General features: G+C 36.2%; 2 protein-coding genes across 2 annotated transcripts; both read left to right on the top strand.

The window, feature by feature from the left end:
* The first annotated feature begins 1,820 nt into the window (after positions 1 to 1,820).
* On the top strand, positions 1,821 to 9,394 carry LOC101165352 (mucin-13). Its single transcript, XM_011487992.4, has 12 exons — positions 1,821 to 2,001; positions 3,626 to 3,892; positions 3,996 to 4,115; positions 5,512 to 5,621; positions 5,735 to 5,793; positions 5,882 to 6,009; positions 6,263 to 6,391; positions 6,494 to 6,536; positions 6,628 to 6,665; positions 7,264 to 7,351; positions 7,468 to 7,711; positions 7,797 to 9,394. Exons 1-12 carry the CDS (start codon positions 1,947 to 1,949, stop codon positions 7,953 to 7,955), a joined length of 1,440 nt encoding a protein of 479 aa, XP_011486294.3. The 5' UTR covers positions 1,821 to 1,946; the 3' UTR covers positions 7,956 to 9,394.
* Positions 9,395 to 12,023: 2,629 nt separating this feature from the next.
* Positions 12,024 to 19,423, top strand: muc13b (mucin 13b, cell surface associated). The gene is made up of 12 exons (XM_011487990.4): positions 12,024 to 12,170; positions 15,128 to 15,580; positions 15,679 to 15,801; positions 16,011 to 16,120; positions 16,228 to 16,286; positions 16,369 to 16,508; positions 17,562 to 17,690; positions 17,790 to 17,832; positions 17,934 to 17,971; positions 18,127 to 18,214; positions 18,298 to 18,538; positions 18,630 to 19,423. The coding sequence occupies exons 1-12, from the start codon at positions 12,119 to 12,121 to the stop codon at positions 18,798 to 18,800; spliced, it is 1,647 nt and encodes a 548-aa protein (XP_011486292.1). The 5' UTR covers positions 12,024 to 12,118; the 3' UTR covers positions 18,801 to 19,423.
* The last annotated feature ends 4,794 nt before the right edge of the window (positions 19,424 to 24,217 follow it).

The raw sequence follows: 24,217 nt of genomic DNA, 5'->3' as shown, positions 1-24,217 counted from the left end.
CCCACTATAATAGGAAGTTGTGGTCTACTTAAGTGTACTACAACTATACTTAAAGTTGACTTTTTATCTATTTATTGTAAACTAAAAAAGTTCAAAATTAGTCTGAAGAAGACTTCATACACTACACGCTTATTGTCTTTAGCGCAACTTGCAATACTTATACCTAATAAAATGAACTTAATCAAATGACCTTCAATGAACTCTGCTATAAGGGAGGGTCTTAGATTTTGCTCGGAAATCTAGCATTTCTTTGTCTAGCTGGACATTTCCTGTACCAATCCCTGGTTTGTCCTATCTTGCTTTCTGTACTGCAAGATCTGGTAATGCATTTTATAAATCTTTTATCATTAACCAGGGACCTCACAGCCCTTTTTTCAAGCACAAAGGCTGCTTTTAAAGGGACAGAATACCGACAGGCTGTTTTTCACTCTTCTAAAAAGCAAACTTTTAACATTTTGTTTTTTAATTAGCAAGGATATTTAGTTGCGTTTCATGATGACGGATATGGGACAAAGGGTGAGGTGGTTTTCTTTTTATAGGCTTAACAGTTTGTTGACGTGTTTATCTTCTCCACCCAGTGGACTTTGCTGCTAAACTGACACTTGATTTATACTTACATAACTTGTATAAAATGGTTTTGTGGCTTTATATTTCAGTATGGGCAATTTCTCCAACCCCAATCCTTCTTTTAATGTTATGGGGTTGTTTTTTTTAATTGAACTCTGAGCTTCGTGTTTATATCCTTGCACTTCTCTTTTTGTAATGTAAGTGTTTGCATCTTCGTGGTGTTTTATTGGGTGTTCTAAAATCAAAGGTCACCCTCTCCAACCCTGTTATATTGCCCTGCAAGTTTCCAATGACAGAGGGGTAACAAAACTCAAGCTCTGTGAAAGGAAATGGTGTCAGATTTATAGATAAACTCTCAGGTAAAAATCCTCACGGTAAATTGGGACATTTTGTCTTTTTATGGGGACAGTTGAGACATTTTAGGAGATGCATCTGAGGTAAATAATCATAACAAAAACAAAAAAACATGGAGCGTGACGCCATGGCAACGGAGCACATCCACATGTATTTTCCTGATAAAGTCCAATTTATTTAACTTTGAAATGACTAAATGTGAGATTTTCTCCTCAAAAACTACCAATATGACTTTTTAAACAATGTTTCTTCTCTTAGCATGTCAATTCCATTAAATAATTTTTTTCAACTATTTCACGAAACTAATAAAAATAAAAAAATGAACCAGCAGGTTGAAACTACTGTTCAAATTTGTATAAAAAATATGCGGAATTGTGTAATTTTTACATTATTTTTTACCTTCTTTAATATTTGTTTTCCTCTGTTATGGAAAAAGGAAAAATCAGAATGCCCTTGTAAAAGTTCAAATTGTTTTAGTAATGGCAGTAAAAGTAGAACAGTCTATCAATAAAATGAAATTGAGCTTTTGGTGATGTTTTTTTTTAGCCATCAGGTCTGATAACCACAAAAGCAGATACCGATGTATGTCACTGGATTAGAAATTTCAGTTCAGGCAGAAGTTTCATAGGTTTATTGGAGACTGTGCAGTTATCTTTCTGTGCATGTGGCCCTGGGGTGATAGTCTGGTGACCTGAGCGGGGTGAATCCCTTATTTGCACGAATCCAGCTGGGATTGACCCCAGCAACCCTCATGACCCTAAGTAAGAAAGAGCAGGTAGAGATGACTGGGTGAATAAACACTGTTCGTTTCCCAGCTGTAAAAAAAAAAAAAAAAAAAAAACAACATCTGCACAAGGATCCGCCCAGGAGGAGGGGCTAATGATTAAAACAATTAAGGCCGCTGACTTCCTTCTCACTAATAGGTCCTGAAAGATCCTGAAGCCTCCTTCTCACCACTTTTCCGCTAAGGAATTCCATCCATTTTGTTCCATTCACTTGCCTTTTTATTTTTCGTTTTCTTTAAGATGGCGAAGCTGTTTTCAGTTCTTGGCGTCCTTTGGATGGCAGTTGCCTTATATGGTAAGATTTTATCACATCACAGATAATTTTCAGTTTTCATCAAGTTCTTGAAGAAGAACTTTTGTGTCGTAGTTTCAGTCGTTTGGTCTTGAGGAGTTTAGGATTAAGAAAGACAAGAAGAACAACTTTCTTTTGTCAGCACAGCAAAAGTCTTAAGGGCTTTTAAAACATTCTACATTACTTGTCATATTAACGCAGAAGCAGGTTCCTTCTCTGTTTTTAGGTCCTTTATTCCAATAGAAAACTGTTCTTAAGTCCCACATTGAGATTTTTTTGTACTATTTTTATGTTTTTACATTCTAGTAGACTGTTTTTTAAGGTTCATCTGTTTATCTGCATTGAGACAAGTGAGGCCTCCATTATTAATAGACCTAGTTTTTAAAACAAATGAGTTATTTGCCTCATTTTTATGTTGTTGATCAGCATAAATAGTATTTTAGTTTCATCTTTAAGTGCGTTTAAAATGTTAAAACCCATAATTGCTGCTTTTCCAAAGAATTTCTGTTCTTAAATAATTATTTTATATGTTTTCGTTTATTTAAAGTCTTATCGTCCCTTAGTTTTGATTCTAAATGGGCTGTGGTAATGGCCCACAATAAAGTAAAGAGCCTCGGTTTAAGTCAGAAAGATTTATTGTCCTTAACTCAAAGTCCATGTGTTTATTGCTCTTTTCTGATATTTCTACTAAACATATCTAAATAATCAGTTTTTATACAATTATACAACATTTCTTTCTGTGGAAAAAGTGAATTTTTGAAAAAAAGTTTTTCTTTCCTTGTCAATTGAAGCAGTTTAAGAAAAGAAACAGATTTAATCCTGTTTATATGAAATTGATTGTAAAAAATAAGACTAAATAGGCTCCACAAATGGTATCAGTGCATGAAAATTAAGTATGTTGGTCGAGAAATTGTAGGGATGGTTTAAATTTGCTTTTAGAACAATTACATAATTAAAAAACAAAGTTGAGTAAACTGTTGGAATATATAGATCAGTTGAAAATAAAAAGGTTGGCAGTTTAGCTCAGGCAGTAGAGCAGGTCGTCCAACAACTGAAGGGGTTGGCAGATTGATCCCCGCTCTCCCCAGCTAGCTGTCGCCCCCCCGAGCACGGAGTCAAAATGTGGAGAAGAATTACCCCATTGGGGGATAAATAAAGTATCAATTAATATTATTAAAAGGAATGATCCTTTTTAAACTTTTGCTTATGGTCATTCATTGGTATACTCCTGTTTATGATGTTTATTTTTATGTAATCAATAAAGAAATAAAAAATAAATTAAAAAAAATAAAGATTAAAATGCATTGGGTCATGTTTGTTTCACATTACAATTATAAATAGAATGATAGATGTTTTAACATGTTTTATAGTGAAAAAAAAAGCTGCAGTGCTGCTGATTTTGTACTTCAAGAAAAGGACTTTTTTATTTCAACAAACTGAAATCAGATAATGTTTTAGAAGATTTAAAAAAAAAGTAGCCATCAGACAACTAGACAGAGCAAAGACCCTCACACAGGACGCTGTGGCTAACAAAGAGCATCATCTCATCATTAAGGACAAAATCAAACTTTATTGAAAGTCTGAGACCAGAAAATGACAATTACTTTCAAACAATTTTTTGCTACAGGAATAGACACTGCAGATGGCCAAAGTACAACAGATAACCCAACAGAGACAGAAACCCCAACTGTCCCAGGGACAGACACCCCAACTGTGCCAGGGACAGACACCCCAACTGTGCCAGGGACAGACACCCCAGCGGCAACTGGAGTAACAGATGCAACCGGAGAAACCGTACCAACCAGAGATCCTACAGCAACCGGAGAAACCCCTGGAACTGGAGAAACCACAGGGCCACCTGTGACTGACAAACCACCATCAACTGCAAAACCAAGTACCTGTTCCTCTGTCCACTGAGCTGTTAATTTTCCTGAATGACGATATGATTATCTTTCAGAGGCATGACTTAATTCACATTGTTGTTTGTTTGTGTTCAGGTCCCTGCGATTCAAACCCATGCGGAGGAGGAAGCACCTGTGAGGCTCGTGCTGAGGCCTACATATGTCTCTGTCTACCGGGCGAGTCCTACAGTGAAACTGTAAAAGTTTGTCAAAAGGGTAAATACTCATTTATGTACCAACAATTGACTGGATAAGAGAACTGGACTGAGCGAGTGTGACATCACTTATTGAAAATGATAACAAAATGAATTTAACTCAGTTGCCACTGTTTTGCGATACACCTGTCGCCATGTTGTAACCAGATATGGTCAGAAAGCAGTGATTGGTCCAAGTTGGTCTGCGTCATTGTTTCTATGGCAACCACTCTCTACAATCAGGGGTGAGCTTGTCAGAATACCACACCCCTTCCACTAAAAGAGGGCTGGGGGGATGAAACACTTCGAACATTCGACAAAAGAATTTGTTAAAATTTCTCTATAGGAGTCTATGGGATTTTGGCTTTTTGGGACTCACCTGTACTTCCTATTTGGAAAACCTGGGGGGAGGGGCACTCAGTCCAGTTCCTACATGCAGTCAATGTTACCAACATGTTAAATGAAAAGTGCATAACTTGACATGGGTAATTTTTTTTTTTTTTCTGAAGTCCCCTGCTACTCTCTGTACTTTAACAAAAAGAAAATGTCAAGAATCTACCTCCTGGTTGCTTGATCAATCCCAAATTCAGGCTTTTACTGTTGTTGTTATCACATATGTGTCATCGTTTAGAATTTTACTTTTGTTTTCATCTAGGGTCTTTTCTCAGTAACTATATTTGAGAGGGGCTGTAGCTCAGTGGATAAAACTTAGTAGTTGGTTGTTTAAATCTGTCTGTTCTGTCGTCGGCCAGACACTTTAACCCAAGATTGCTCTCATGTAAAGTCTCACTCTGATCAGCCTTTAATCTATTGATCTTTTAATTAAAAGTTTGTTTTAGTAAATAGTTTCTGCAGGGCAGCAGTTGTTCATTGGAAATTTGCCTCTGAATTGTGGGTGGGACCATTTGAGCAGAGTAACTCCACCCCCTTTTACCATTGTTGAGACACTTTCCCCCTAGTGTTCCCTCTAGCCTTACAACTGCAACACAACATTGCTGGTGCAACAAAAATGGCTAGAAATGTTGGAGCTATCCAGCTGTACAGGAAAACAAACAGCAGACGAGGAAAAGAAAGACGTACCTGCATCTAATCATCTACAAGAGGATGCATCAGGGAGCTTGTAGTCTATATTTATTTAACAAATTAGCTTTTTTTCAAACAGCATTTTTTCCATCTGCTCCCGATTCACAATTTGAATAAAGTACTACTCAGAAAAAAGGGAGGTTTAGGTCAATTTTCTGCATCATCAGAAAAATTCCATAAGAATATGTTTAAGAAACACCATTTTCTTCAGCGTGGGTTATTAACACAGCTGTAGGTTGCTATGGATGCTCTGCTAAATCTTTATAGCGTGACCAATGTTGCTCTGAGCAAACGTGTGTGTGAGCAGTTTCTTAAGATCACATTTTTCTTTGCAGCTAAAGTTTTCCCTGGAAAAGTTAGCCTGTCAGATTTGCAGTTTGATCCTAAAATGACCGACAAGACATCAGATGAATTTAAACGAGCATCTGACAAAATTATCGAAGAGGTAAGTGGTTTTATTTGGGGATTTATGGCGTTACACTTAACTTGGATTTTTAACCAAATGTTGCCATTATTAGGTATTGTAGATATAACTATTGTGTTCTTTTCAATGTACAGATGGACAAAGCTTTTAAAAGTAATGCTGACTACATTGAAAGTATAGTGGTGGAAATTAGGTACGTTTCCAAGTTCCCCAACAGTTGCAGTGCAGAGGATCACTGCAGGGTAATAAGTGTATTTAAATGTGTTCTTTCCTTTTCTTAGTGAAAAGAAAACGAGAATTACTCTGGCTGAAGCAACCGTAGACCTGAATTTCAAATCAGAGTCAGATGTCACGGCAGACAAGGTGGTTGAAAAATTGGCAGATTCTTGTAAAAACTGTGCGTTTGTTGGTAAGTTTGACACGCGTATCTATTACATATTTTTTAAACCCAGTTTTTATTGAAACTACAAAAACTCAAATCAATAAGATGTGTGATCAGTTCCCGTTCTGCTTTTTTTCTTTTTTCTGTGACCTTGTTAATTTGATGAGACAAAGCAGCTCAAGGCTGATATTGAGAAAACTCTAGAAAAACACGTGATTTGTGAGTTTTCAAGCTTTTTGTTGGCTGACCCCCTTTACACTATTTCTTTTTTCAACCACAGCCACAGACCTGTGTACAAGAGGTTCTTGCGACGAAGGCTCTACCATATGCAAATCCGCAGACGGCTCGTTCTCCTGCTCTTGCAAAGACGGCTACAAAAAATCTGACTTATCAGATAGAATCTGCTTGGGTAATTAGATTTGAAAGAGCAAAAATAACTTTTTGCGTGTTTAAAGGTAACAAGTTGAAGATGTGAGGTGTTAAATTAAACCTTTTTTTTTTTCCTTTTTAGCATGTCCTGCTGGGCAAACAGCCGACGGTTCTGATTGTGTTAAGTGAGTCCATGTATCTGTTCAAAAATAAATAAAAATATGGGAAAAAATGGAATAGGTACTAAATACTAAAATCAACTGTTTTCTTTTTCAGTTGCAAATTTGGGTATAGTGGCTTCAACTGTGAGGAACGTGAGTATAGATCTGTCAAAGCAGCACCATGCAAATATACAGACACGTTCTCAAAAATTATACTGTCATGAAAAAGTGTTTTCATTTCCATAAACCCATTTAAAAATTTTAACTTGAATAGAACATAGATACATGTCCCACTGTTTCATTAATTTCAATTAGTTTTTTGTTTATTTTTAAATAAAGTAGGGTTCCAGCTCAAAAAATCCACGGAAACATGATTTTAAAAAAATTGAATACTGTGGAGAAATCACCAGTCACAATCACACTTACTTCCACACACATTCACACATGCACAGACGTGCACATTTTTTTTAAATGCTGTTTTGAGGGTTTTAATAAGCTGGAACCTCAGTTTAATTAAAAATAAATAAATAAAAATAATACTAATAATAATAGTAATAATTGAAATGAATGAAACAGTGGGACTTGAATTTATATTTTATAAAAGTTTTTTTGAATGGATGTTCCATGATGTTCTAATTTTTTGAAAAAAGGTTTGTTATTGATTAACTTTCATACGTTTTTTTCCATACCATCTACAAAGAAGTTTTGTCAATATTTTTAGTTTCCTAATCATTTTTTCTTTGCGTCTCAGAATGGCAGCTGATCCTGGTAATTGTGGGCACGGTGCTCGGAGCACTGACACTCGCCTTCCTCATCGGTCTCATTGTTGTGTCTGTAAAGTGAGTTTACCTGTCCATTCACCAACTTTCACCTGTGTCATGGCTTTTGTATTTGTCGTATTCCCCCCTCACGTCATTCTTCATGTCACAAAAACACAATTACGTGTGCTTTGTAGATCCCCAAAGACAAAATCCAAGAAGAGTAAAGAACCAGATGTTGTCAAGCCATATGTCAGCCATTTTTCAACCAAGGCACCACTTGGTGGAAACAGCATCAAGAATGATTACACATCTCAGGCAAGTGTGCCAGCTGGAGTGCCTCGGATCCCGCGGGCCACAACCACTCTGGACAACAGGAGCAACATCGAGATGGTTCCAAGCAACAGCAAGCAAAACCTGATCTCTTCAAACAGAAACTCTGTGAGTTCCATCTCTGCCAGTTCAGATGTCACTTTACGCCACAAAGATTTCACCAACCAATATACTTTTTTTCGTCTTTTTACAGTGGCTAAACGAGGACCAGGACGGCCCATACTCATACTCTCGACCCACCAACTCCTACGCTCAGGCTCTACCTCAGAGCAACCCCTACAACCAGAACCAAGGTCACTACAACCCGTACGCTCAGAGCCAAGGCCACTCCAACCCTTACTACAAAGACTGAGATGCAAGAAGGTTTAATTAAAACCAGAATCTCAGCAGCTGCTTGTAAATATATAATATGCAATGAGTAAAAAGGAGCACTATGTATCACATTCCATCACCACTTTTACCTTAACCCTTGTGCTATCCCATGACCCCACCCTTACATTGACGTGTTCTCCCTACCATGACAAAGGTGGATAAAGGTGAAGAGGATTTCATGTAATCATGGAAACCAGTGAAGATCACAAATCATTGAAGAAAAAAGGTTAAGCACACTGTCTTGTAGGGTCTAGATGACCCAACTCCCAATGTTAGATTGCTTATGATAACACAAGGGTTAAAGACCCACTCCCATCATCTTCTAATCTATTGTCTACAGAATTCCCAAAACCTGTCATTTTCTAGGACATGATTCTGCAGATCAGCAGGAATTCATTAGAAATTCGCCTCTGAGTTGTGGGCAGGACTGTTCGCAAGTAGTAAGGCCTTCTACACTCCCCGTCATCCCTCTGTTTCCATGGTCTCCCGTTAGCTTACAACCCCTCACATCCCCAGCCTAACATTAGCAGTGTAACAAAAATGGCAAGCAATATTGCAGCTATCTAATTCAGTTTTGAGTCAGTTGCCAGCTCTGAAAAGGAAAAACAAAAGAATAGATGGATCTAGTTGTCTACTAGTGGAATGCAGAATGGGGCTGAGCAGGGAGCTTTTGACCCACCGACTGAAGCTTCTACATCCCAGCTACAACCTTTTTCAAACTGCATTTTTTTCATCTGCTCCTGATTCACAACGATGCTATTTTTAGCTTGATTTTATTTAAATATGTCCTTCATCAAAAAAATGCCATAAAATGATGTTAAAAACACCACAAACACCATTTTCATTGGAGTGGGTCTTTCATTACTTTTTTTGTGACCAGCTATAAGCTGTCATAAAATCATTCCTGTTGTAGTTTAGATTCCAATTTTATGATCCAGGTTCATTTATGTCAAATCACAACTGTTCAATAAGCAATTACTGAACTAGGAGGTCGGCCCTTAACTTAAATCTAACTTGTGACTCATTCTGCTCACAATTTCAATAAAAATATTTCCGGTTTGGGATCTGCTTTGTATTTCATTTTTTCCTTTCAATTAAAAAAAAATGAATTTAGCATTTCTAACATAAGAAAGTGTCAGGTTTTTGTACCTGTCTCTAAAATGTTTATTGCACTAAAGTGTGAGTGATAATCTTTTTTTTATGTCTTAAAAGACATTTGTTGTTAATTTTTTTTAACCTTTCAAGTATCTCAATGATTCTTTTCAAATAAACCTAACATATTTGGAAAGTTTTGTCTTTTTTCAGTATTGTTCTGTCACCCATTCATTTTTAAATGCACAAAATGTACAAATATTTGTTAATGGCGATCATTTCTTTGATGTAACATTGTGTCTTGATAATAAATATAATATTAGATCACCTGTTTGTTTGCTTTTTTAAATGATGCCATATATTTAAAATAAATGCACTAATATTTGCTCTACCAACACTGACCATCTTCTTTTAAGGCTGTGGTACCTCTGAGTAGGATGTAGGGGAGAAGACAGGAAATTGTTCTCATTTCTGCATCCATAGGATAACACGGTGGAAGTGGTGTTATGGTTTGGGGTAGCATCTTCATCATTGCACACAAAAGGTTGTTATAATCAGAAATGCAATCTCGGATTGATTAAAAGATCACAACTGTAAGTTTAAATGTCAGTCTAATTGAATGTTTACTGCATCATGCGGGCATTATCTTTTAATTGCATGCACGTCCATCTATTTTCTAAACGCTCTTCATTCTCATTTGAGGTCACCCTCACAGATAAGGGACAATGTGTAGTCAACAGTTCACCCTTGAAGCATGTCTGTCAGGAGGGGGAAAGCGGACTGCCTGGAGAAAACCCAAGCATGCACAGGAAACATGCAAACTCCACACAGAAATGACGAAGGTGGATTTAAACCAGCGCCTTCTAGCTATGAGGTGAGAATGCTATCCACTACACCACCATGCTGCACAAAAATTGCACAATTACAACAAAATAAAAAGTAAAGTGTGACAGATCTATGATCTTAAATTGACTAATAGTCAAACAAGGATGTTTCTTGGCATGATGTTGCAGCAGCTAATCTCCTCATCCACCCTAGAATTTTGCATCAATTCTGGGAAATCAAAAATGTTAAAGTCCCTCTCCAAGCATCTGAAAAGGTGTTCCTTGTGGTTTTTTTAATTAGGATTATGCCCTTTTTAGCTGAACAAATGGCAAAATCTGTCATTTAGTGGGACATAGTTTCTGCAAAGTGACAGTAGTGCGTTAGAAATTCACCCCTTAGTTTGATTTGAATTTTGATTTGAAATAGTTTATTTCAAGCAATCAAATAGGAATAATACACAAAAACAATACAATCATCAGTTATACATTCATACAATAACTAATCAAACTTAGGATAATTAGACATATAAATAAATATTGTGGGCGGGACCGTTGCCACAGAGAAACCCCGTTCCCCTCCCCATCGTGGATCAGGACAAGGAGCTTCTTGCCTGCCTAGAGTATTTTTTATGTGACAAATTCAGTCTATTTCAAACAGAACTTCTTCGTCTGCTCCTGATTCAAAACCATTTGAATAAAGAAATACTCAGGAATATTTTACACATGTCCTCCATCATCAGAAACACGCTCAAATTAAAAACTTTAGGGCTTGATAGACCAAATAGGTCTAAGGATTTAGTGTAGCTGTGTTTGTTTTTCCAGCATTTACTCGGTGGTAAATGTGTGTCTGCTATACTGCTTAGAATGAGTTAACAAATTTATCACAATGCTCCGTAAATTGGTTTTATTCTTCCTAAAGGACATTTGTCGCAGGAAGCAGCGAATGCAGTTTATTCCTAGAACAATAATGTTTGAGTTTGCCTCTTTGGTGGACAAACAGACCCTTCTCTGTTAGAAAAGCTGTTGGTGCTGAGTTCATTCACTGACAGAGTCCCAAAATAAAAATCCTTTGTTCATCTGTTTCATCAGGCTGGGCCTTTCATAGAGACAGAAGTAAAGGAGAACTACTAAGTACTTTGCTTTTATGGAAATTGTACATAAATTTCTACTTAATTGCTTGAAATAAACCATTTCAATAACGGTATTTATTTGAATGCTGTTTCCTGTTGTATTTTGATTTACCAGTTGTGTCTTTTATTTCTTTCTTCCACATTGTTGTATCCCTTATGGTGTGGTTTGCTACGCTGCGTGATACAGGAGCTGTTAAGAAATCCAGTTTAAAGGAAGAAGTTAGACTGGATCTGCCATAAATCCATAAAAAGAGCAGAATAAAATCAGGGATGAAGAAACAGATGACAAAAGTCATATGAAGGAATTATAAGTTAAACTTTAGTGATCAAAAATTATGCAGAATGTCCCACCCATTCAAATTTCTCTGGAAATGTTCCATTCTGCACAAAATAATTTGCCTTTTTAGAGTTCATTTATCTTCACCACGCTGGTTGTATTCCAATTTCCTCTCAAGCTATTTCCCAAAAAAACTTTACTTCTCCTATTCTTGATTCTATAAGTATTTTTAACAATAATATTTCAGCTGAGCCTAAAATGCTGAAAGCAATACAAAAAAACTCTAATTTACTGTTCTGTATGCTGATTAAATTTGACGTCAAGCTTTTTTTTTTTTGTTGCATGTTGACACATTTTTTGACTTTACATAAAACTCCGACCACCCCATGACTGATGATTGAAACTGTGTGATCAAAATAAAATGCTTCAGAAAACAATTGGACAAAAGTTTAACTATGACAGTAAAATTCTTTTGAAATATTGCCCGTTTATGGGGCAACTTGGCATTTCAACAGACCTGAACTGACCCATCTGTTGGAAATGGTAATCATAAAAAAAGCAGGGTGCATGACATTGGATTCATACACAGAAGCAGTAACTTTATATGTTTTTTTTATTGACAGTTCCATTCTGGGCTGAAAACTGATTCTTTATTTGATACAGTGGCCAGGGAGGAGTGGCTAAACATTGAAACGACCAATGGAGGAGAACTTCCTCTTACAATAAGAGATTTAAGCCGCCAAAGCCTCTTTCCCCCACTTTTCAAAGCTTTAAGCGTGGACTTTTATTCATCTGCGTTTCGACTTCGTTTCTTCCAAAAATGGATCAAAGGTTTTTAGTCTTTTGTGTCCTTGGGATTGTTGCTCTTTGTGGTAAGTAGTTTTCTCAAAGTCACTGTGAAGGAAACGTTCATGTGATGGTTTAAAATTTTGACTTCAAAGAAATTACAGCTCATATTACAAAAAATAATTACAAGAGTTAATTTTTTTTTAGAACTTTTCATGTTTTTTGTGCTCCTTGTAGTACTGAAAATATGAAATAACCTTTTTGTTATATTAGAATCAAAAGTCGCTTGTTAAAACTGGGTGCTCAATTCATTTTGTCTTAAAACGTTTTATAGTAAAATAAAATAAAAACGGCCAATACCTCAAAAAAAAAACAGCTTGAGTGACTTTTAAGATCTGACCTGTTCTTTGGGGCGGCCATGGTGCAGCGGTAGGGCGGTCGACCCATGATTGTAAAATTGCAGGTTCAATTTCCGCCTTGCATGTGAGTCAAAGTGTCCTTGGGCAAGACACTGAACCCCCAACTTGCCTGTGGTGGGAGGTTGGCGTCAGTGTGTGAATGTGTGTGTGTGAATGGGTCTGTGACTGTAAAGCACTTCAGGCCTTGTAGGTAGAAAAGCGCTATATGAATACACACCGTTAGGAAATCTATTGACGACTGCTTGGATTTTTACTTTTTGAAAACAAAAATGTTAATTTTTTAAGTTTTATGTGACTGAAACCTACTTGAGACTGATAGTAAACCTCATGCGTAGTTCAAACTGACATTATTTGAGGGTCGTCCCTCTTTTTTACTTTTAGTCCTGCAATCAGTTTTGGATATTTCCATGTAAAAACCTATGGATAACAATATTTGCCTTTTATCAGCTAATCAAGGAATTTTAAAGTATCCACTTGTTTTTTTAGTCAATCTTTTACCTTTTGGCAATTTACAAATGGTAACTATATTCATAGACAAAGACACAAAAGCTTTTTAAAAGGCTCATCAATCTATAATGTTGATGAGATTGGCAAAGCTTTTACGCACACACAAAAAAATATTTAAAATTATTTTTAGTTCCTAATAAAAATGGTTATGAAAAGCAAAATAATGCCTGCAACAATTTGCATCCTCTGCTGTAAGTAACAGTGCTATAGTGAGGATTTATTGCAAATTTTCATCCATATGCAAAAACTGTTTCTAAAACAGCAAAATTAACATGAAAAGTAATAATGATGAACAGATATTAAACTTATACTCAAAATAGTAATAAAATGTATACTGAATTAAATTAATTTGAGAACTGAGAAAAATTAAGTGGATTGTCAAAATTCAGAGTAAAAATAAAGAAGTGCTAACAACAGGCCTGAAAATTCTTCAAGTAACACCCAAGAACAACATCAGTCTAATCTGGATCTTAAAAGTCAAAATAATCCTACAAACGTCGGCAACACCACTGTTATTCTCAGCAATGTCAACTGTAAACAACTAAAGTTGCTCAACAAAGAAGAGCAAAGTAAAAAAAATATGTGTACTGGAGCAATATTATGAAAAGTTTAAAGAACAAACAGAGACAAAGTAAAAGGTGGGGAAAATGTGGAAGGGAGAAATAAGATGTATATTTCCAAATAAAATGTAGCTGATAATTCATATTTATTGAAGGAAAATTCTAAATAAGCTTAATATTATTGATTTTAAAAGCTAGATCTGCTGAACGAAAGCAGGAATGAGTTTCAAAAGACAGCAATTTCTTATGTCCTGTTTCGATTATCAAGTTAGAAAAAGTCAGTAGAGAAGGAATTTGTAAAGAAAGCTCAGAATTTCACCTTTACTGTTTTTTTAGCGGCTTTTATAAATGTAATTTTTATGCTTGTTTGTTTTTAAGTTTGAAAGCTAATTTTATGACAGCTTGTAACCTGAACAGATGAACGAAACAAGAGGGGCAAGATTTAATGGGTGACCCCTTTTTTTTATATACAGTGATCCCTTGATTATCGCGGGGGTTACGTTCCAAATAGAACCCGTGATAAGCAAAACCCGTGAAGTAGAAACCTTTATTTTTTTACAATTATTATACAATGAAATTCACTATTATACATTGAAAAGAAAGAACAAACCATTTAACAGGCTAAATCAATTGTTTTTTTAACAAATAAAAGTACTTTAGAAACGTTTTTTCAACAAATAACTTCTGTAGTGTGCTGTCAAATAATAATTTCAATCATCGATAAGAACAGAAGGCTTTAAATTGCGGAGATTAGCCCCGCCCACCGCGACCCGAGTGGATTAAACGGAAGAAAATTTAAAATGATTATGAAAAAAATAAAAAAGTACAGTGGGACAGATAGTGACTCCGGTCTTCTTTTTCACTGCTCTTCATACTGAGCCGCTGCATCCTCTGCAGCGTTTTTTCCTTCTGAAGCCCGCGGTGCAGCTGCAGGTGTGTTTGTTCGGGAGAGGAACATAGTGATAGGCAGTTGTTGTCGCTCTTTTTTCTTCTTTGCTAAAGATCCTTATACACCGACATGCCACCATCGATTATGTTGGAGAACTGTAATGAACGGCTCATCAAAGGGTCCCATTCTTGAGCTACTCGCTGAGTGACTTTTTAGCCAATCAGAATGCAGAACACAATGCACAATCCAAATCCGTGAAGTAGCGAAACCGTGAAAAGTAAACCGTGATATAGCAAGGGATCACTGTATAACAATTGAAAATAAATTCAGGCATGAAGGGGTTAAACATATTTTTCTACTAGCTGTAACATTGCTGCTGCAGTTTGAACTGCAAAAAAACACAAAGCATCTTTTTAAACCAACCAACGAAAAACGTGAAAAATAGAGAAAGAAGCAACCAACGTATTAGATGAAAAGCAGAGACACATTCAGAAATGTAAAGACAGAAGCTGGATCACAATTAAGGACAACAGTCAAGCCTAATTACAAGTATTTAAAGCCACAAAACCGCAATTTTGAAACAACTGAAGTAATTGCAGACGACCCAATGCTACTTACTAGAATCCCTGAGTACAGAGACCTTAACAACAGAAATTTCAATTCTACAGCTACAGCAGAAAACACATCTACAACAGGAAGCCCAACTACAACAGAAAGCTCAGCTACAACAGGAAACACATCTACAACAGGAAGCCCAACTACAACAGAAAGCTCAGCTACAACAGGAAACACATCTACAACAGGAAGCCCAACTACAACAGAAAGCTCAGCTACAACAGGAAGCCCAACTACAACAGGAAGCCCAATTACAACAGAAAGTTCAACTACACCAGGAAGTCCAGCTATACCAGAAAGCCCAGCTACACCAGAAAGCCCAGCTACACCAGGAAGTTCAACTACACCAGGAAGCCCAGCTACAACAGAAAGCTCAACTACACCAGGAAGCGCAGCTACACCAGGAAGCCCAGCTACAACAGAAAGCCCAGCTACACCAGGAAGCACAGTGGAAACCGGAAACGCCACTGCAAGCGAAGGACCTTCCCCTGTCACAAGCAGTCCAGGTACATTCTCCTCTGCCCACCGAGGACAGAGACATTCTTCCTGAATGGAAATATGATTGGGTTTCAGAGCCACCAGTTTGTTGTGTGTTTGTTTTCAGATCCCTGTAATCCAAACCCATGTAAAGGAAGAAGCACCTGTGAGGCTCGTGCTAATCTGACCTTTGTGTGTCTCTGTCTGCCGGGCGATTCCTACAATGCAGCTACTGAAACTTGTCAGAAGGGTAAATACTCATATACGTACCAACACATGTCAATAAATAAATGCTGTTTATTACGCAACAATGTATAAATGTGCGTATTATTTGTCATTGTGTGCATTTTAGATGTAAGCAATGTGACAAAAATGTGAACAATTTCCAAGTTCATCTTATAAACTCTGGTGTAATTGTTTGTGGCTACATTTTCCATAATATCCTTTTCTTCCATGCAGCTAAAGTTTTTCCTGGTATCCTAAACTTCAATAAAATACCATTTCGAGAAAATATGAAGGACAAGAAGTCAAAAGACTTTAAAGAAGCCTCTGACAAAATTGTTGAACAAGTGAGCTATTTTCTTTTTCATATTTGACCTACCAGTAAAAGCATAACTTGGGAAACACTGACTGTATTTTCCAAAAATGCTAAAATACATTTATCCTTAATTTACAGATGAATAATACATTATCTGGAGACGGTAGCTACCTTGGATGTTTAGTTTTGGAAATCAGGTACATTAGTTTCCCCATAGTTTTAACACTACATAATTGTGGAGTAAAAAATGTCAATTAAATCTAGTTTTCCCTCTTGTAGGAAAAAGGCAACGAAAAGGACTGAAGTTGATGGAATTGAAGCAACTGTAGACTTAATTTTCAACACAGATTCAAAAGTCACAGAGCAGAATATTAAAGAGACAATTACGAACTGTAAAGAATGCGAAATGGAGTTTACTGGTAAGCTTAACACTTCTATCTATTTAATAGTAATTCTTTTTTAGTTTTTCTGTTCATTTCTGATGCATGACATGCAGATTTGTTTTGTACATGTTTTGTACTCATACATCTGTTACTTCTTTACGTTTTCCATGTAAACTCAGAGATTATGTTCATCCTTCTTCAATGTGTTTTTTTCATCATGCCAGTTCCACCTCCACTGCTAAAAAATGGGACATAATTCATTAATGTATTCATTTCATATAATTATGGTCCATTTGAATCTTTTAAGCATTGTGGATAAAGGTCGTGTCACACAGCCACTATGTACATTTTGCGCATATTGCACAGATGAAAATTGGACATACGTGAGAAAAAGTGAGAAAAATTTTGGTCTTTAAATTCTTCACAGATGTATCATGAATGAAACACGTTAAAACCACGAAAGAAGTACGAATAAACCACACAAAGAACATAAACCGTGCAAGATAAGTGCACTGTTTATATGCAATTACTCAGTGATTTGTGCATTAATTACATAATTTTAACCTGATACGTATGTTGTTTAAGTGATATAAAAGTAATACATTGGTACATGTGTGAAAAGTCCATCATAAATATGTGGAAAGCCTCAAATTTGTGTATGCATCATCCAAAAATCATGCACAATTGCATAATGTTTACGTAATAATGGCATAAATATTATGTAAAATTTGCATAGACTCCATAATTCTCAACAGACCAAACATTTTCAACAGCCCTAAACCGAATTCAAGTAAAGATCCAAAACCCACGAAGGACATATGCGCACCTCAATGAATGATGAACGCAAGAAACACTTAAGAATTATCACGCATGTATGATGAAAGACAGAAATTTCATACATTGAAAATGTGCTAAATGTACGTATAGTGACTGTGAGACACTGCCTTTAAAGATAAGACCTTAAACACTTTAAGCTGGCACAGAGCCATTTCTTTTACATTTCTTTACTTTTTTTAAATATATTTTTAGAAATTTTGACTTTTTCAGTTCCTTTTCTGATCTCTTTGTCCTCTTTTCTTTCAATCACAGCCACAAAGCTGTGTGAGAATAATCCTTGTGATGAAACCTCGACAACATGCAACGCCTCAGAAGGAGATTTTACCTGCAAGTGCAAAGACGGCTTCATAGCATCAGAATTGTCAAACAGAGTGTGTTTAGGTAAGAAGAATTTAAGGAGCCCAAAGAAAGATAAATTCCTTCAGTGATGAAAGGGATGTTAAATCTTAAAAGTTGCCCATTTATTCATTTATTTATTAGCATGTCCTCCTGGGAAGAAAAGTGAGAAGTCTACATGTGTAGAGTGAGTACTATTCAATACAATTTAAATAAGTCAATTTAAAAAAAGGAGGGAATGTCAAATTTGAGTTTTTAATAAAAATTCATCTTTGTTATCTTTTTCAGTTGCGGATTTGGTTACACTGGTATCAACTGTAATGAAAGTAAGTAAAAGATTATCGGCCACAGGAATAAAAAATATGTGGTTACAATAATGACGTTTTTTAAGTTTTATTTTGGTTTTTGATGTCACAAGATCTTATCAGGGAGGATGTTTTTCCCACATATTTAGATTTCTTACATTTTCTCTGCTTGTTAGAATGGCTGCTGATCCTGGTGATCGTTGGCTCCGTGCTTGGAGGACTGCTGCTCATCTCCCTCATCTCTCTGACCGTCATATCTTCAAAGTGAGTCCTCCCTACCCAGGCTTCAATCAAGCTCCAGTTTTCAGCCTTCATGCAACAAAAACACACAAGTTTTATTCCCATAGATACTCAAAGAAAAGCTCCGAGTATGAAGATGAGGATACCGTCAAGCCGCATGTCAGCAATTTTTCATCCAAGGCACCAATTGGAGGAAACAACATAAATAAGGATTATACATCTCAGACAAATGGCTCATTCGGGATACCTCGGATCCCGCGGGCCATAACCACCAGCACCCTGGACAACAGGAGCAACATGGAGATGATTCCAAGCAACAGCCGGCAAAACCTGATTTCTTCAAACTCTGTGAGTTTTTTATCTGCTCAGAACTCATTTTATGTCGATCAGATTTCACCCACAATTCTCCTTATTTTCGTTTTTTGTTTGTTTGTTTTAGTGGCTAAAGGAGGAGCAAGACATTCCATACTCTCGGCCCGCCAACCTCTACGCTCAGGTTCGACCTCAGAGCAACCCCTACAACCAGAACCAAGCTAGCTACAACCCGTACGCTCAGAGCCAAGGCCACTCCAACCCTTACTACAAAGAGTCAAATGACAGGTTCAATTAGAGCCGAATCACTGGAGTAAAAAGGAGCACTATTTCATCATCACTACAATGCCTTCAGTTCACCAGCTAGGAGCTGTCATTAATCATGTCTTTTTATCATGTGAACACTCTATATGTGTGGTAGAAATTTTCTGTTAATTTAATTAAAGCCTTTTTAAACATCTATAAAGACTTTAAAAAATGACCCAAACTCTCAAATAAAGGGTCTTTGTGTGTCTAAATATAATTTTTGTAAAAATGTTTGTCACACTGAAATTTACTTGGTGTTCTGTTGATTGAAGCTAAAAAAATGTTTTTTATTAATCTCTTCAAGGATTAAAAGGATTTTTGTCATTGAAAACAATGTTTGTCTCATTTTCTTAAGTTTTTCTTTGTTACCATTGTCTAAATCAGCAAAATAAATAATAAATTTTTTTCTTTTGTTTACTGTAACAATGCTCTCTGAGTTTAATAACATACAGTAATAAATCTTGTTAATTTTGCTTTCAGACAATGCCACATTTGTAAAAAGAAGTGCATTTGTAAAAGCTAAAAAGAGCGTAAAGTGTGATTCATCCACATGAAAAGTGTGGAGTAGACCCAGAGAATGTTATGCTGATTAATAAACCTAAAGCTAATTAGAAATGACTCTTCATTGACTGTACTTTCCTCATTCTTACTACCATTGTTCGCATTGTGCAGTATATGCAATGTGTCTTCAAACCACCAGGGGGCTCCAGAGCAGCAGCATCCGGATTTAGAGAACGATTCCTTTCTTCTTCTACGGGCTACATGTCAAAAGTGCACCTAATCCATAAAATAGGATGCTACCGCATAAAAAGCTATCATAACAAGTTTTTGTGGCTGACTTAGCTCAAAATTTATCACATGCAGCCTTAGGGTGCCTAGTAAAGCTACAATTTGGCAGAAACAAACAAGCACAAGAAGAAGTTGGAGAAAGATTTGAAGCCAAGGTAAAACATGTTTGTTTGTTTTTTTGGTTTGTGAGAAAACACGAGGCTTGTAGCTTTAAATCAGAAAAAAAACAACTGTTTGCATGCCAACTTATGTAGTCAGCCAATAAATTTGAGCAAGCTAATTTAGGATTGTCCTGACCTAATTAGACAGCACTTGGTTCAAACCTGTCTGCAATATATAGGATTTATATTTAATATACTTGTTCCCACTTTTTTATTTTTTAAATTAAATTATTTATTATTTATTTAAATTATTAGAGTCAATGTTACTTCACTGTTCTTTGTACGTTTCAGGCATAGAAAAAGCTGGAATAAGTTTAAAAAAAACGTATTCCAGCTAGTTTTAAAGAGACTCTTGTCTAAACCTGTGAGTTGACACTTTCCATTGATTTGTCTTTTCACGTGATAAATATTATCTTTCAAAAACAAAAACACATAAATATTTGAGCAAAATGTCATTGAAATTATCTGTTTTCATGTTTTAGATATCTTTTAAAAACAAAATATACCCCAGGGGCCTGTTTCAGAAAGGAGGTTCAACAACTCTGAATTTTCTGTTTCAGAGAAGCTGATCCGAGTTATGTCAATCAACTCTGAGTGGACTGATTCGGAGGTGAGCGTGCGCACCGCGACTATAAGAAGCCATTATCAATAGAGCGCAGATATCACGAGTCACCATGGCAACCGTGAAAAAAAGAGGTCTGCGTATTTTTCGCCAGCTGAACTTGACGTGCTGCTGCAGAGTTACAGTGAATATGAGCACATATTCCAGAAGAAAAGCAACACTGCTGCATCTGCAAAACAGAGACAGTTAGCGTGGAAAACATAGCTGCTCAAGTTAATGCCTAAGTTTGCATTTAAATCATTGTTATAAAATATTGACTGTAATAATTTTTTAAATAGCGTACGGTGTGAAATAAAAAATGGGGATATTTAGGAGTACTTTTGAAGTGTTATTCCTGGTGTAAATGCATGAAATGCTGCATAGTGTACAGAACCAATCTGGGGGGGGAAAATGCATTTAACGTCAGTAATGTTTAGAGGACTTTTTTGTTAACCTTCCCCTCTTGCAAACGTTGGTCATTTTAATATTAATACATGCAATTGTGTTTTTCAAAGTGAACTTTTGTCTACTGTTGAACCTTTCGCTGCGCGAAGACTTCTCCTTTCTTTTCTCTCGTCTTTCCGACCGTCCGTGGTCAGAGGCGCAGGGGAGATTTCCTTCAGGGCCGAAGGGAATTCTCCTTCGGGGTTCACTTCCCGTTGGAAACCCTCAACCTCCAGAGCGGATTAAGAACGACTCCAAAACAGTTATTCTGGGAATGACACCTTCTCTTTATTTAACTAAGTGCTCCGTCCTCCGAACACACAATATATACCACGCACACACCTCCGCTCCGTACTCCCCCCCCCCCCCATCTGCACCTGCACTCGCCCCTCCCCTTCTCTCTCGTGGATCGCACCCCGCTCAGCACACACACGCTGCAACACTACCCTTGTATTGATCAAGTGGTATAGGTTTGGGATTAAGAAAGTAAGCAGTGCTAGAAAATTGTGTTTCCTAAAAGTAATTGTTAAATTAATCTAATTCAATGTCCCTGATTTCATTTTCATGTAGATGCAATCCTGCAGGAATTAAAAGAACATGGCAGCAGCTAAAAGTGAAAAAAAAAAATCGAGTCTTTTCAAAATCCTCGTAAATGTAATTCTCCACAAATTAATGCAGCCTCCTCGTCTATTGGGTCCTCCAAAAAAGAACAAGCCATTCTTGTCACTTAGACCGTCTCTGTGTGACGGACATTTGGGCAATGAAGGTTAAAGCGAAAAATACCGCTTCGTCTTTAAAAAGGGGAGGGGACCAGCATAAACTTTAAGTTTGGAGAATAAAACCTGCTCCCGACCAGGTTAAGTTCACAGCATAAGTAACCATGGATACTGACTCCGAGTAAAAGTTACCTCTCTTTCAGAAACGGGTTTGACTTACTCTGCTTTCTCTGGTTTAACAAACCTCCCATTCTGAAACGGAAAACCCAGGGTTTCCCTGATTTCAGGGTTAATGCACTCAGAGTTTACACTTAACCTCCTTTCTGAAACAGGCCCCAGGTCAATAAAGGTAATACTTTCACAGAAAGGATGCACCTGTCCTTCCTTAGAAAGACCACTAGAGGGCGGTACAGTTGTCCAAAAGGCTGTATGGGTGAATAACACTGGTACACCATGACAAACAAGTAAATAAATTAAAGTGCTTTATTTTTTTTATTTTTATTAAATGTTCAAAAGTGTATTTTGGTAAGAATAGCCTATGTTTAACATTTTGAGTCTTCCTTGAGTTTGTCTTACCATCTTGTCTAGTTGGGGCTTTTTAAATGTTTAGAAATATCTGAGTCGTTTAAATCTGTACCCTTAACAAATACCTAGATCAGTTATTATTCACCTACAAAAATATTAAAAAATGAAGGCATAACTATGTACAAAAACGTCCACCTAGAAGTGTGTTTTTTTTATACATAGTTATGCCTTTATTTTTTCAAAGCTTGTCTGTTGACAATGTATGAAAAGCAGAATGTTCAAGGTTCTTAATAAAAATGTGTTCAATAGATGTTAACACACCTTACAGCTATGGGGATGACTTGTAGACCTGCTTTTTGTTCCACCAGTGTCTGGGATCAGATATGACATATTTAGGAGTCTGTAACCTTCAGCTCTGAAAGTAGGAGCCACAACGTCTTACTTTTAGAAAGAAGAAAAAAAAACACAGATTTTTATTTAAATTAAATTTATGTTAGTGTTACTATTATGATAAATAAAAATGTAATTTTTTTTGCATAAATAAAACAAAAAAATAAAAAGAAAATAACATTTTTTTTCAAAATTAGATGTTCAAATGAAGTTCTTTCAAAATAAAAGACACCCTGTTCATTTCAGTGCAGCAAATGTAGTAGAAAGTGTAAAGTCAGCAGTGATTTAAAAAATTGTGATAGATCTCAACCACAAATTTCTTTAGTTTACTTTAAAATCTTTTACTTTACTGCATGCTTACCTTTTACTTTACAGTTACTTTTTAAAAATTCTAAGCTTTTTATCTTCCTTAACTGGAGAGTTATGATGGAGGGTTAAAAAGACCTATAGACCTCTGATCTTTAGGTCTCTATCATATACATAGAACCAGCTGCTGGTATTTTGTGTGAAATGCCAGCAAATAAAAAAAAAACTCCTATGTGAATTGATTTTTGAAATCATAACGTCCTTCATGTTTCAATTTGAATCTTTTTTTCTGAATTTGTAGTTTTTTTGTTCTCAGTTGCATTCTTCCTTTTTGTTATTTGCACTTTTTAAAATTAGACCTACTATGTTTTTCTTGGTAAAACATTTGTAAGCAAAATTTTCTAAGCAAAACAAAATAAATTATATATATACTGTATATATTTAGTTAATTTCAGAATCAGATCTTTTGTCGAATTGTAGATTTAAGTTTCCTCAGTGAGGTATGGACTTTACAAACAGCAGGAAATAGTGCTGACACATTTATGCTTAAAGGTTCCTGGTATAAATCTCTAAATTTATGTTTAAGTTTCCCAAAAAGCATCTCTAAAACAGGCTTTTCCGATTTCCTAAATGAGATTTTTTTGTTTTAGTATTCAGGTGACCAGTTCTATCAATTCTCTTTACCTCTTGTCACAGAAACTGAATTTACTGCAAACTGTTTATAAAATATTTTTTTCATGCTCCCATGTAACCTTTTTTACATGTCACTAAATCTCAACACGTTCACTGATGTCTCCTTTCCTGTACAGAAAACATGCCGTTGTTCTACCGCCTGCACGTTATGCAAAGCCATTAGCTGCTAATAAAGTTAATTTTTAATTTGTGTTGGCCTTTTCCTGTTTCTGCTACGAAGCTGTAAACCAAAAGTGCTGTGACAGGGTGCTGTAAAAAATGCAATAAAGTGCTCAGCAGGAGCTGCAGATCATCAGTTTTTCGGATCGTAAATACGATAATGTCTCAATAATTTAATGTGAAAAAGTGCAGCGTACTGCGTGTTTAAGTTAATGATACTTTTTATAGTTCGTGTTGGGAAAAGTGGACATCTTGTTATGCCTTTAGATAACGTGTCTGGATTTGATTTGATTTTTTAAAATCATGGCTAGTTTAGTGTTTCAATTTTTCTGTTAGTATTTTTGTCTTTGGCTCATATTAAACCTCATTAGAGTTTCTAAATAATGCATCTACGTCTGGTCCGGTTCATTACTTCTTCACAGTTATTAAAAAAAAAAAAAAGTGGTTAATCTCTATGAATTGTATCGGAGAATTAACATGCCTTAGCAAAGCAGAGTTTGCAAAAGCATCATGAAAGAACACAGTTGAAATAAGTCAGAAGCAGTTGATGATCACCTATTATCAATGTACTATTGGGGTTTTGTTTTCGTTGAAAAGATTAATCGTGTCGCCAACCAAAATCACT

Source organism: Oryzias latipes, chromosome 19 (assembly GCF_053564925.1).
Source record: "Oryzias latipes strain Hd-rR chromosome 19, Olatipes_Hd-rR_3.1".
Lineage (NCBI taxonomy): Eukaryota > Metazoa > Chordata > Actinopteri > Beloniformes > Adrianichthyidae > Oryzias > Oryzias latipes.
The sequence above is the reverse complement of the archived record's forward strand: the minus strand, read 5'-3'. Positions and strand labels throughout refer to the sequence as shown.

Bases quoted from the DNA above. Each gene is read 5' to 3' on its own strand.
- LOC101165352 (XM_011487992.4), top strand. From the start codon at position 1,947: ATGGCGAAGCTGTTTTCAGTTCTTGGCGTCCTTTGGATGGCAGTTGCC. The intron at 5,622-5,734 runs GTAAGTGGTTTT...TTCAATGTACAG, and splicing joins CTGACAAAATTATCGAAGAG to ATGGACAAAGCTTTTAAAAG. The intron at 6,537-6,627 runs GTGAGTCCATGT...TTTCTTTTTCAG, and splicing joins GACGGTTCTGATTGTGTTAA to TTGCAAATTTGGGTATAGTG.
- muc13b (XM_011487990.4), top strand. From the start codon at position 12,119: ATGGATCAAAGGTTTTTAGTCTTTTGTGTCCTTGGGATTGTTGCTCTT. The intron at 12,171-15,127 runs GTAAGTAGTTTT...TCAATTCTACAG, and splicing joins TGGGATTGTTGCTCTTTGTG to CTACAGCAGAAAACACATCT. The intron at 17,833-17,933 runs GTGAGTACTATT...TATCTTTTTCAG, and splicing joins GAGAAGTCTACATGTGTAGA to TTGCGGATTTGGTTACACTG.